General features: G+C 44.5%; 1 protein-coding gene and 1 long non-coding RNA gene across 3 annotated transcripts in view; one reads left to right on the forward strand and one right to left on the reverse strand.

The window, feature by feature from the left end:
• Window positions 1–13,499, forward strand: part of LOC109284165 (uncharacterized) — a 45,422-nt gene that overhangs the window by 1,665 nt on the left and 30,258 nt on the right. The window lies entirely within an intron of this gene.
• RCAN2 (regulator of calcineurin 2) overlaps window positions 261–13,499 on the reverse strand; it is a 176,100-nt gene continuing 162,861 nt past the window's right edge. For both annotated transcript variants that reach the window (XM_014608427.3, XM_019491596.2), the window contains one exon: window positions 261–7,743. In XM_014608427.3, coding sequence (XP_014463913.2) covers window positions 7,583–7,743 — 161 coding nt within the window. In that variant the 3' untranslated portion in view covers window positions 261–7,582. The remainder of the gene's footprint in view (window positions 7,744–13,499) is intronic.

The following is a 13,499-nucleotide window of genomic DNA, read 5'->3' on the forward strand; positions in this document are numbered from 1 at the left end:
TGCCAGGTGACATGAACCATGGTGTTTCAGCACAAGAGACAGAGGCTTCCTCCTTTTGGATGAATAACTGGCCTGTTCCAGTTGCCAGTGCTGGTCACTAGAGGGAGGTGTATGCAGTACGGTACACCAGCTTCATATACTGTTGTTACAAACAGCTAGAATGGGTCATCATCATCACTGTTTTGGGCTGCTTAAAATAATTATACTGTGGTGATTCATGATAAGGGGGGGGGGGGAATAAAGCACAAACACATAGCTCATTAATTCCACCAAAATGTTTAATACCAGATTAGATTTCCACTGAAGTACAGAGCTAATGTGAATATTTGTACAAAATATATGGTTAAAAATAGTATTGATTTATAATATGTACAGATATGTCACATCTGTGTCAGAAATCCAGACACTTGAATGAGGAGAACATGAGCAGTGGTCTCAGATCCACATAACATACATGAAATACTTCTGTAGCTAACCACACTAAGACAGTTTGCCAAATCAACATTAAGGATCAGTCGATAAGGATGACAACATTCCTGTCAGAAATGTCTGAACGTGGAGCACGCTGCTGTAGAACAGATTCAAAACATTAATATTTGCTAAACTGAACGGTGTATGTCGTCAGAGCACTAATGTAGACACAATGAATTTGCACCAGATTAATGGCCAGTCACGTTCAATGATGTATTAAACAAGGCTGATTTTCTAGTGTCTAACAGACAGACCGGTTTACATCTTCTCACTTGATCCTACTCTGAAGGCAGCGGGAAAGCCCATGTTGACTTCAGTGAGAGCAAGATTGGACCATATTGTGTATGTCATGGCTACCAAATTTTATGGCGTTAGATCCTGAAGTCTTTATTTGGGTGCTAAGTGTCTGTAATTCCTATTGACTGTGAGGATCATCGGTGCCTCGCAGGATCAAGTTCCCTGTCCTCACCCAAGCCAGATGTCTGCTACTGAGTGTCCTGTAGCTGCTGTATTGCCAGGAGACTGGTATTCAAGAGTCAACGGGTGTTTTTTACTGTTGCTCTGGGAGTGTGCATGTGTTAGGTAAACCTAACCCTCATGAAAGGAATGAGGTGAATTGAAGGCTTCCTTATGCCTTCTGAGCTCGAATCCCGCAGACTCAGGATCTCACAGGATCCTTTATCTCGCTGCCCCATGGGGAGTAAAGGGAAATGCAGTTATGCTGTCTTTTAGATGCACATGTTCTCTTCCCAGCCAAAGCAGCTACAGGGGGCTCCAGTTACACATATTAGACAACAGAGAGCTCTTGCAGCAAATCCCTGCTTGCACATCTACCCAGAGGTGCAGCACCTGTAGAGAGGCTTTTAGTCAGACTGTACATCTTCTTGCAAAGATGATCTTCTGTAGGGATGGATCTAGGAAAAAGTGTGAGCTACTAGACTTTCTAAAACAAACACGGCCAAAATCCTTACCAACAGGACTGCTGATTACAGTAGCATGATGCTGGGGGGGAAGAAAGGCTAGGGTCTCTGCAGAATTTTAATCTGGGCATTGCTTTTTCCAACAAGCAAACCCAGTACATTCTAGTAATTGATATTGCTGATATTGAAGAGGAGTACAAAAGCTTCAAGATCAGATATGGTTTCACTTTTTCATAAATCAGTGGGGTGGCTAAAGAACTACAGCACTGATTTGTTTTTTTATTTCATATAAATGCTGTTCATTAAAGGATCCCGAACATAAAGGAGGAAGCCTGCTAGTATTGTTCTGTGATTCTGAGCTCTGCTGGCCAGCAGGAGACTCAGTATTTACTTTTAATCAAGGTTATTCTTAATGACCCGCTCAAAATCCCTCTCCCAGGGAAAATAGTTCCAGCTCCATGTCAGAGTACTACAGAGTCATGATCTCCTCAAATAAATTGTTGTACTGAAGCTGGCAACTATTCTAATGAATCAGTCACAAGCTTTTTGTCATCAGGCAGCACAAAGCATTAAGCCCAATCTTGCAAGGTGCTGAGGCCCCTCTGGGACTTAGGTGCAAGTAGTGAATTGGTAACAAGAACAGTCCTAGCCAATGCTTGCTCTTCTGGACCATGGAGTATCTTTGTATTTTATACAGCCCTATGCACGGTCCATAATAATGCATTTGCACAACTTCACTTGCAAAACTGACTGCACACAGTCAGGGACTGAGCCAATAAGGCACAGCCCAAATCCTGTAAGTGAGAAATGCCTTCAGATCCCGTTGACTTTTGGGAGTCACTCAGCACCTTGGAGGATCAGAGTCTTACTGCACGCTATCGCTTGAGCATGCTAATGCCCAATACAGAGGTGTAACCCCTCATTTTTGTCTGCGGATTTAGTACCTATTGGAGTTTTGTGCATGTGCATTTTGTTATGAAGATGTGCCCATATGGAGGCCAAGTTGAGGCCTCTCTGAAAATCCAGGTATTCACTATTGCAACCTCTGAACTGATTTCAGGGTCTGTAGTTTTCCTTTCCACACACTATTGGAAACAAATTGCACAGAGACTATTTTTAAATTAAAAGAAAGATCAGATAAAACATCTTACTTGTAGCTTGCATGCTGTACCCATGCAGCATAACCCTAAAAAGTAGTGAGGGGTTATATAGATATTGCAACCCTGGATCCCAAAGCCTTTGATAAATTATTGCCTTTTTACAGTTCAGATACTGAGAGCTTGGGGTGCTTCAGTTCTTAAGAGTTAGTTTTCACAAAGAATCCCCATTTTCCCCTTGAAAATCAGCTCCCCTTGCAGTGTTTCAAATTGGGCATCAAAATCACTAGTTACTTTTGCAAATTCAGACCTAAGTGACTGGCACAAGGTCAAATACAAGAAATCTATGGTTGAGAAGTTAAGAGAATCCAGATCTCTGAGTTCCTAGTCTTCTGCCTCAACCACAATACTTCAACACTGTTGCAGAAGATGAAGAAAAATACCTTACAAAAGTTGACATAGTAAACCGCAGGCCAGTACTCTGGTATTTTATGGCAATAGGTATGCTAATCTATGTTAGTAGATTTTATTTTTTAAGTTGGGTATTATCTCAATGCCAAGTTATCTATATATATATATATATATATATATGTGTGTGTATGTGTATATATATATATATATATATATATATATATATATATATGTATGTATGTGTGTGTGTGTGTGTTTAATATATTTAATATATACCTATTTAAATATATATATAGGTATACACACACACACACACCCACTATGTTTGCCCATATCTTTATAACAGTATCTGTGGAACCATTTCAAGTTGGCAGGGACACATATTTGTTCTTTTGGAGTGATGCAAGATACTGCTTGTGCACAATCCCAGGCAAATTCAGTTATGGTAGGATATAAAGCAGTGCAAATTCAAGAAAGTCACTGGAGTCACAGCATTATATATCAGATTTGAATTTTGCTTCATATTCTGCCAGGAATTAAGTCATAATTTCTCCAGAGAACAACAGTGACTGAAGAGCAAGCTTGCAATTGTTACTCATTTCCTTTAACTTCCTCCTCCAAAAGCACAGGGTTACTTTAACTCACCTCCAGTACGTGGCCTGTGATGTACATTTAAGCAGTTCTGATCTATCCAGCAGTGAGCATCACGCTAGCCAGATCATCAGAATAGTTTAGCATTAAAGATCCCTTTTCAAAATGCCAAAGCAAGAAGAACACATCAAGAACTCCTTGTTTGCCATATTTATTTTTTTAAAACTAAGCTCTCAGTTATACAAGTGCAAAAGTGATTCATTAGCTAATAACATTAATACTCCTATAAAATAAAATTAGAATATTTTTAAAGTGTGTTCAGAATAATGGAAATGCTGCTACATGGTTAACTGTTATAGTATGAGAACACAGGGCTGTAATCATATCTTGCACAACGACTTAACGGCCGATCGCAAGACATTCCCTTTGTCTCAAGAAAGGCCTTTTTCACTGTTGCTGAATAAAAAGAGAACTAGCCAAATTGGGAGCAAAATAAATGTGAAAAGAGCAGGTTTTGACATATTTTGACCTTATTTAAGGTTTAACAAAAGGACAGATCCATTTCGGTCAGACAGTGGGGCAAGGCTTTGATGGTTGGTTTTGCCACAAGACCTGTAAGTGAGAAATGCCTTCAGCTTGAGCATGAAGACCTGCTAGTGCATTATTCCACTGATGACAAGAACCCCACGAGGGCTCGAGGGTTTCTCCAGCAGCTCGAGGGGGGTACTAGGGCTTTACACATTCTCCACACTTCTCATTTGAAATATCTGAACTCCTTGCTTTGACTGTAGGGTGGTTACATACCTTGTATACGTATTTGTATATTTAAGAGTCTAAATTCTGAGAAAACTGGAGAGGACAAATCGAGAGAGGAGAACAGAAACAGCACTTGTAGACTTCTTCCACTATTGGCTTCATTTCTAACCAGAAATGTGATCAAAGGAGCCACAAGAGGGTGCCATTTCACTGCTGGTAAACCATTTCAATAGTGTCTTACTCTGATTGGGAAAGCAAATTAAAAGAATTGGGAGAATTTCTTAACCATTGAAATCAACACGAATTAGGAGTCATGTCATGCAGCTAATAGTCCTGATTTATAGCAGTTACAAAGCAGAATCAGTTTCTCAGTGTTGCAAACAGACAAGTGAAAGACAGTAGCTGAGTCCGTAGTTGCTACACAGATAAATCCCCACTGAAGTCAATAAGGGTTTCGCCTACTATGGAAACAGATGATCTGAACTCCTAATTTTACCTAAACATTTACAATTCAAAATGGTCATAAGCCTGTTTCTTACACCAGTCGGGATTTGGCTGCTGGTGATACACAAAGCTCTCTCGACAAACTTACAAATGCTCTTAGTGTCATGGTAGTGAGGTTATATCATCAGAATTATTTTTCTTTGCCAAAGGCAATTTATATAAAGTGATTTATAAACCTTGATTTGCAGCTGCCACTGGATGATTTATAAACCTTGACTGCAGCTGCCACTGGATGTTGTCTGAGTTACTCCAATCTTCTAACTGTGGTTACATTTCTGGGGATTAGAAATGAAGCTGTTTCCCACTCCTTCCAGGATAGTATCCGACAGCCCCACTTTTAGGACAGAGAGTAGTCAGTGAACAGAGCCAACTTTTAACTGTTCCTCATACATGTATCCCATAGTGCACTTTGAGATGAGACATTTAAGAAAACATTGAACTAAAACTGCATCACTCACAGTAAGATGTGTGAATCAGAGTGGCACCTAAACATTATAGATCCAAACTTCCCAAAAGTTTGGATGTGTTACAGGGACTAAGTTTGCCCCCCTGATCCTCAGTTAATGTACACTGGATTCAGTGGAACTATGATGACAGAACAGCTGAGAATCTGGTCTTAAAATGTCTTCCACGTCAAAGCGACTATTTTACTGAGGAATGTGTTCAATTTAACCCTCATGTAAAAGTACTATTCAAGTGTAATCCTGTCTAAAACCAATGGGTCCTAATATCAAACTAGCTTTTCATCTACTTGGGGACTAAAAAGAGGATTGTACTCCTTGTACGAAGTTGCTTTCTGTACTGTTTGCAATCAGAGTGCTCAGATTGTAGTCCACGAGTACATGGTTATTCAAAATCATACACTTTTCACTGTTTGAATCAATTTTGAATGCATCACTGTAAAGCAACAAAGTGAAACATCTGAAAACCCATTCTTTAAAAGAGCATTTACTTCCTTACCAAAAAGCTGTTAGTCAAGTCCCTTTTAGGATACATCGATTTCTTTTGCACTGAACATGCTCGTTTAACCTAGGTGTTATCATATGCAAAGCAGTGCCCATATGCACTGAGAAGCACTGCTTTAAGGTTTGTGCACAGGCAAAACTCCTGTTCAGCAAAAATACTCAAAAATGGCAATGGTTAGGGAAGTATAAAAATGGCCTGTTCTTACTCTCTCAGATGTGTTCTCCCCATGTGTTTTAAGCACTCTTTCTGCAGAGTGCAGTGACAAATCTGCTTTTGCTCCTCTGAATTTACTAAGCCAAGACCAATGTGAGCTCAATTCTACTGAAACCTGAATATCCACATCATTAATTCAGATCCTGCCTTCTCTCAGAAACTCACTCCCAAGGTTTTATGGCAGAATCTTGATGACAGAAATGAGTATCGCTTTCAGAACCTAGAGCGAGCTTCCAAGTGTTGAGCAGAAGAGCTTTGAGTCACTTCAAGGGAAGCAGAACTACAATTCACTGTGCCTTGATCCTGACATGTTTAATGCACATGCTTAATTTTTTTCTAATATTAATTTCAATGGAACTACTAATATGCCTAAAGTTAAGCACATGCCTATGTACTTGCAAATTCAGGGCATAGATCCCTAAAGCATGTTCTCAAAATGGTGAGTGCGCATGAGAAAAATTAACGTGGAGGATCAGCCCAGATAGAAACTCTGGATGTCTCTTAAGTACTGCCTGCTACCAGCCACGATGAAAGCTTAAGAAAGCATTGGTAATTCTGCACATCTCGTGAGTGGCAGGGGTGTGCAGGACCGTGTGAAACAGGCAAGTAAATTTCATGCAGTTTAAGTTCAAGTTTAATGATGGTCCTGTTTTATTTGGCCTGAAAAAAGACTGCATACACCTCAATATGGGCCTAAAACACATCAAGCAAAGGAGGGAAAAGCTGATTATTTGAGATGGGCAAATATTTGCTAATAGCTGGAGTGTCAGGGCTATTTAGCCACCCCAGAAACCTACCTACTCCTGGGGTTTGCTACTACTGTGAGATAGCAAAGAATAGACAATGCAATCGAGAGATGGTTTCTTCTTCCTTAAACTCAAGAGAGCAGGAGAGGGAAGTACCACTAGTACTGCTCCTAATGAGAGGGAAAGTGAGGATTCCCTACTGCTGGCAGCCTGGCTTCTTTCATTGGAAGAAAAAAAAATGAAGGACATCTGACCCTTCATAAGCTGCTTTGGCCTCCATTGCCCACGGCACACTACCGCCAGAATGAGAGGGCTAGTGTTTTCTGCAGCTGAAGGGGCAGGAGTGTTTCATTCCTTCTACTATTGCTGAAAAATGTAGTGAACTTGCTGCTCCCCAGAGCAAGTTCCCAGGGGGAGCTGTGGGCTCCCCCCTGCTTGGCAGGTGGAGGGGAATGGTTTAAGGCCATCAAGCTGCCACCTCATAAAATAAAACCAGGTAACACATGAGGGAGAAGGGGGAAGCCAGGTTTGAGCCCTCCTTTAGGAAGGGGAGCAGAAACTGATGTTCTGGTGTGTGAATATTAGTCCTGATGCCAGCTAATGTACCCATCACTAGTGTACTTGGTGATACTTCTGGCTCTGCTATCGTTATGGTGTGCAGCATTATGCAGTGAAAACCCCTCCCCAGCTGGTTTTAGCCCCTTCCAGATGGCATGTGATATGCTTATGTAGTCAAAAGATGTTTTCCTAGCCCTTTCATTAGATAGGCTTAGTCAAAGGGAAGGGATTTCAATGAGCTGGATGTCCTAGTACCCATGTGGCAACAGCTGCCCTTCAACAAAACCAAGCAAACAGAGAAAGAAAGAGGCGAGCTCGAGGAGGGGAGTGCTGCTTCTGCTGGGGATACTCAGTTAGATACCGGAGGAGGCAGGCCGGGGCGCCGGGTCTGGATAATTTTTGGTTTGGGAGAATTCTTTGGGTCCTCTTCTTCCTCTGCGTCGCTGTCGCAGACGTGCACCACCACGCTCGGGGTGGACTCTGTCCCTGCGTGCAGCTCGTACTTCTCTCCTGGAAGCAGACACAAGCAGTTAGGTCACAAGGCACCCGTATGGAAGAACACAATGCTCACAGCGCCCTTGACAGTTTCTAGGAATTGCCCTGATTCAGCGATCTGGGGAGCACAGATGCATAGTTGCTGACCCCAAGAGCAGGCAAGGGCAGGCACTAGCTCAGTCAGAGCATGTTTTTCTGTGAGTCTTTGTTTGCAGAAAGGGTCAGCACCTGTTGCTGCTACACTACATGTTGGCCACCAATGGCTTCACTGGGCCAAGTGTGGGACAGGAGGAGGCACTAGATAAACATCATCTGCGTTGCCACCTATCCTAGGAGTTTTGCGCAGGCCCAGTTACACTGGGCACTACAATCCAAGCACAGACAAGGCTTAAGAGCATGAGACCAAAGGCAGCCATTTATAGCTGAAGGGCCCAACCCCAAATCTCTAGGCACCGGGGAAATTCAAATCTTGAGCCAAATTTAATGGCTGCCCCTCTTTATCTAAAATGGGCCCAGCCACAGTGTCAAACTCCCTTGGTTTCTGAGATTGCTCAGATCCAGTTACAAGTATCAAGGCTTGGTCTCACCTCTATGTTCTCTAATTCTTGTAGGCTACAAAGGATGGCTTATCATTGATAGTAACAGCTGTAGCGGTAAGCATCTCTACACGTCCTTCATGAAGGCAAACAGGGAACAGCATTTACAGAGCATTTGTGATAACTGTTATTTGGATGAACCAGGGACTTCTAGAGCTGGTGCAACCTGGATTAGAGCCAAGACCCTTTAGCAGGGGCTGTGCTGGACTCAGATACCCTCTGCAGACCAGCCACAGAGCAAATCTTCAAGCGCTTATCAGTGTGACACACTTGGAATTTATAAACCACTCATCCTCGCACATTCCTTGACACCCACCCCAGGCCTCTGCAAGGCAGATCAGTGTGGCAAAGATGGAAACACAGCAAAGAAGAGGCTGAGCCAGGCTTGGCACTCAGGATTTCCTAACTCCCTGCTCTGTGCAGTGCTTTGCCTAGACAGGTCCCAAGGCTGTATCATGGGGACAATGGGATCAAACCCCAAAAGGTAGATTTGAGAAGAATGTTAAGAAAAAGTTAAGAAAATGTGAAATCTGATACACTGGACTGGTCTCTCAGAGAAAATGTGCTGGCAGCTCTAACTGAGCTGGAGAAGCACTTAGCGGGCAGATGAGAGAACTTCTCATAAGAGGTCGTTTTACCTTCTGGGCCCTGCAACCGCCTTGCAGTTAGTTTCAATCTGATGAACTGACACCACTCTCAGACTGCTGCTGAGGCCAAGCAGGCAGCGCATGCTCACCGTAAAGTGGTCTGGGAGGAGAGCGGATCCCACAGTGCTGGGTGGGATCCCACAGTGCTGAAACCCCCAAGTGCAGTGAGAGCAGATCCCACAGCGCTGAAACCCCTGAATCCTGCTTGCCTTCACAGAAATACCTAGTACACTTTGTTTGTATTACACTAGGAGCCTAGGGACTGCCACCAGGAAGCCCACTGCAGTAGCGACATAGAAGCAAAACCAAAATACGGTCCCCACCCCAGAGAACAGCCAGTCTGCTTTACAAACTGTTGACTCTGGGCCTGAGCCTGGAAAACTTCGCTCGTATGGCTAGTCTTTGAGGGTCCCATCTTTGACAAACAATTCCTGGCAAGTGTAGGGATTGCAGGGTTGGATCCTATCATTGCACATAACTACTTCAGCTATGAGACAGTGATTGCGCTGATGAGCTGTTAATCCAAGTGAGGTCTACGGGCCTGGGATTAGAGGAGATGGTGCATTTTTGTCCGAAGGATGGAAGGCAACTTTATGATCGAGCAAATGAATAATAGCTAGAAGTCAGGCTTCTTGCTGGGAGAGATTTTATTGCTGTGATCCCATTAACAGTGACATTTAACTGCTCTATTTTTGGAAATCTTTCCCTCAGATCCAAATCAAGAAAAGCATTAAGGGCCATGTTGATAGGCTAAAATATAAAAAGAAATAGCTTAGTTGTGGTGTGTTGAGAAATTCTATGGTTTCGCTTTGCCTATTTTCCCTGCAGGCTTCAGCTAATTTCTCAACGCTCGGCTGACGTCAGCACTGCCAACCAGCACTGAAGGCTACATTGGTCATTGTCAGCTACAAAGAGCTCTGCAGTGCTGCACGCACACAAAGCTGGGCCATTTCCTCGCAGACCGATACTGTACAGTAAATCACATTCACTGCCCTCTTAAAAGGTAGTCATCCCAGCTCAAATGCAACATGCTTTTACTGCTCCAATCTTTCCTGGAAGGTTTTGAAAAGGAAAAGTGGAAATGACAATACTAGAATAAATACCCACCAATCTTAGGCACAAGAAATAGTAAATGCAGTAACTGATGTCACTTGGACAAATCAAGACTCCTTTCACCCTTAAACAAGTTCACAAAGCATCCAAGTGACCTCAATAATTGTGAGCGCAATTTTGTATTCACAGTTATTCATACCTGCAAAACTGTGAACCGAAACATCAAAGTCTTTCTATCGGTAAATGAAGAATGTGGCCAGTATAACTAAGTTATCTGAAAAGTCACGTGCAATCAGCAGTATCTTTATAAAAGGACAACCTGGTTTCTAAAACTAATTTTTATTTTGACCTTTAAACAGAATACTACTGACGTAGTATAACATGTTCAAAGTAATAAACATCAAGGTAATAAACAGATTATGAAAATGCAATAGATCTTCCCTTTTCTTAAGTGACCCTGACAGGCTAAAAACCGTGGGCCAAAACTCAGCTACTGTACCTTGAAGTAGCTCCATCGAAGTGTCTGGGATAATTAATCATTAATCCTAGTTACGTTCACAGCCTTCATTAGATGGTTTGTCCAGATGGTAGTAGTATGAATAAGGCACCCCAGTTTCTGTAGCTAATAGCACACAGGCTGCAAGGTGTCTGGCATCATATCCATCTTCCCTTGAGCAACCCACCAACAATGGGATCTACAATGGTGGGTTGTTGGTGCAACCTGTCAACAGCTGGCGTGACCGAGTGCAGCCTACAGTGTGAGTCCAGAGTGAGGCTCAAATTCACACCTCTGATCTGTGGAGAGATGCCTTGAACGCTCAGCCTTGTGCTTCTCTGCTTACATGGAGCTGTGCCAAATCATACTTGCTGAGCATGTAGACCAGGGGAGGGCAAAGTCTGGCCCGTGGGCTGGATCCAGCCGGTAGTGGCCTCCATTTCCGTGCAGCCCGTGCCTGCGTGGCTGGAGCCAGTTTCCATGGAGAACCCAGTAGCAGCTACGCTGTGATAGCGTGGGGCCAGAGACTTGCCCCAGCAGCACTGGCAGGCAGCAGCAGCGCCAGCCTCTTCCTCGTGGGGGGCTGAGAGGGGTGGGTTCAGCTGCTGCTGCCTGTGCAGGGTGGGCAGTGGCGGCACCACTGGGAGGGGTGGTGACGGGGAATTTGGGGGTGGCTATAGCCCCCCAAAGCTCCCCCTAGCACTGCCTCTGCTGGCAAGGCACGTGGCAAGGCAGGGAACTGCTCAGGGGCCAGGCTGGGATCTTGTGGCGGTGATAGCGAGATCCAGAGCCAGCGCAGAGCCATGATCTGCAGCCTGCATGCTCCAGGCAGGAGCATTTTGCCTGCCCCTGGTGTAGACAGTACCATTGCCAAACTGTTGTGTATTCTCCAAAACAGAGGATAGTTTGATTCAGGAACAAGAAATAAAAATAAAAAGGTCCTGTCAGTGGAACAGCTCAGCAGAAAAATGAAGTCACAAGCAGTGAAGTTTTTTCCTTAGGTGTTGGCTTTTGTACCAAGGAAGCAAACTCTAAATCAGAACAGGGGATCAAAATTGTGACGAGCAGCCCACTTTTCCTGGTGCAGGGCATGTCTACATGTACATTAAAGTTATTTACCTCTGGGCACTTTTACACGTGCTCCAGGGGGCGGGGGGAGCGGCTCTGAGAGCCACTCTAATTAAAGCGCTGCTGAGTTTCGTGTATCAGTGTCCCTGCACTTAAAAATGGGAGCAGGGGTGCTTGAACTAAAGCTCGTTCAATGCGCTTTAGTTCAAGCAACCCCGCCACCATTTTTAAGCATGGGGACGCTGATGCACGAGACACAGAAGGCTGCTGGAGCGTGGCAATTGTCATGCTCCCACAGGCTCGATTAACTGAGTCTGCTCCGACACCCTTGAATTCCAGCATGTCGGAGCAGTACAGGCACCGTCCAATATGAGGTACTAAATTAGCATGTGTTAGGATGCACTAATATTCAGTACTGCATTTGCATGCTTTTTTAGTGACACTTAATGCACAGTAGGCTATTTAATTGTGCATTAGTGTAATGTCACAGTTTTTTCCATGACACTTTAATGCGCAGTGAAATAGTCTACTATGCATTAAAGTGCATGTGCAGATGTGCCCGCTGAGACCTCCCAATGGCCTCTAATCTCCCTAACTACTTGGAGCCACCATACCCAGATCATCTCAGTATGTGCTTCGGTGGGATTTATGCAAGAACGAGACATATAGGGCGTGTTCCCACAAGCATGCACATGCAATTTGTGGTGCCTCAAAGCCACTTAAATTGAGGAGAGACAAATCACACCCAGCGCATGTGCACCTATGCATCATGGTGCTAATTTGCAACTTGGTGGGGTTTTTTTGACACTGGGATCTCCCAGAGATCCCAGTGTCAAAAAAAACTCACCACTAAAAAAAGTGGTGCGCTGTGTGTGTCACCAAAAACAGGAGCCTGGCTGGCCAGAGCCACGCTGGCTGCCAGCCAGGCTGCAAGCAGCTGACTCAGTGCCACTGATGCCACACGAGGCCTCTGACCCCAAGTAAGCTGCTGGGGTCATCACCAGTGCTGGCCCCAGCCTCCCCTACCCCACCCAGATCCCTTTGCCACATGCTAGAGAGACAAATGTGCCACTGCCATTTGTTCCCGAGAGAAATGTGTGCCCCTGCATGTGCATGATTGTGGGGATGCACCCATAAGGAGTGTTTCAAATGGTCTGGCACTAGCACCCTAAAAACTCAATGTGTACCTGAATCTACCAGGTGCTTCCATTCAGGATTGCACGGGTTCCTAGGCAGCTGCACTTAGGTAGGTGCTTCTATGAAGAAGAGAAGTGGAACATGCATTTTGGGGGCTTCATTCCCACCCTCCCCCCACCTAGCTCCAGATTTCTCCCCAGAAAATAGCCAAGCTCCCAGAGAATGCCAAGCCTAGCTCACATCAACAGCAGTGAACTCAGCTCCAGAACAATAGTGGCAGTGATGCCACCCACCTTTTGCCCAAAAGTCTACTGGGCATTCACCCATGACATAGGATCTGTGAACCCTCATCCTGAATACTCTCACCCACAGCCCCCACTTCCAAGGAGAATGCCCAGCCACCTGGCCACGGAACAAGCTACATGCCGCCTGTCCCGTTCAAGCTGGGCCACTGGGCAGCCGAGAGTGCAAGAATCACAGGCCAGGAGAACAATGAGAACAAGCAACAGGGAGTCTGTATCTGCCTCCCCATGGTTAGGATGCTCTCTTGGAGATGGGGACTTCTAGGTTCTTGCCCCACTCCCAGGTTATTTCTGCTTCTCAAGCAGCCACTGTGCATAAACAGCAGTGGGAAAAGAGGCCAGAATCCACAGCTTTCCTGACCCAGAGCAGTGCTCAGATCACAAGGTTACAAGGGCAGGCTTCCTCCTGTTTACTCCCAGCCTGGTTTGGGCATCTGTACATGGCACACAGACATTGAAAATCAGAAACAAC

This window comes from Alligator mississippiensis, chromosome 1 (assembly GCF_030867095.1).
Source record: "Alligator mississippiensis isolate rAllMis1 chromosome 1, rAllMis1, whole genome shotgun sequence".
Taxonomy (NCBI): domain Eukaryota; kingdom Metazoa; phylum Chordata; order Crocodylia; family Alligatoridae; genus Alligator; species Alligator mississippiensis.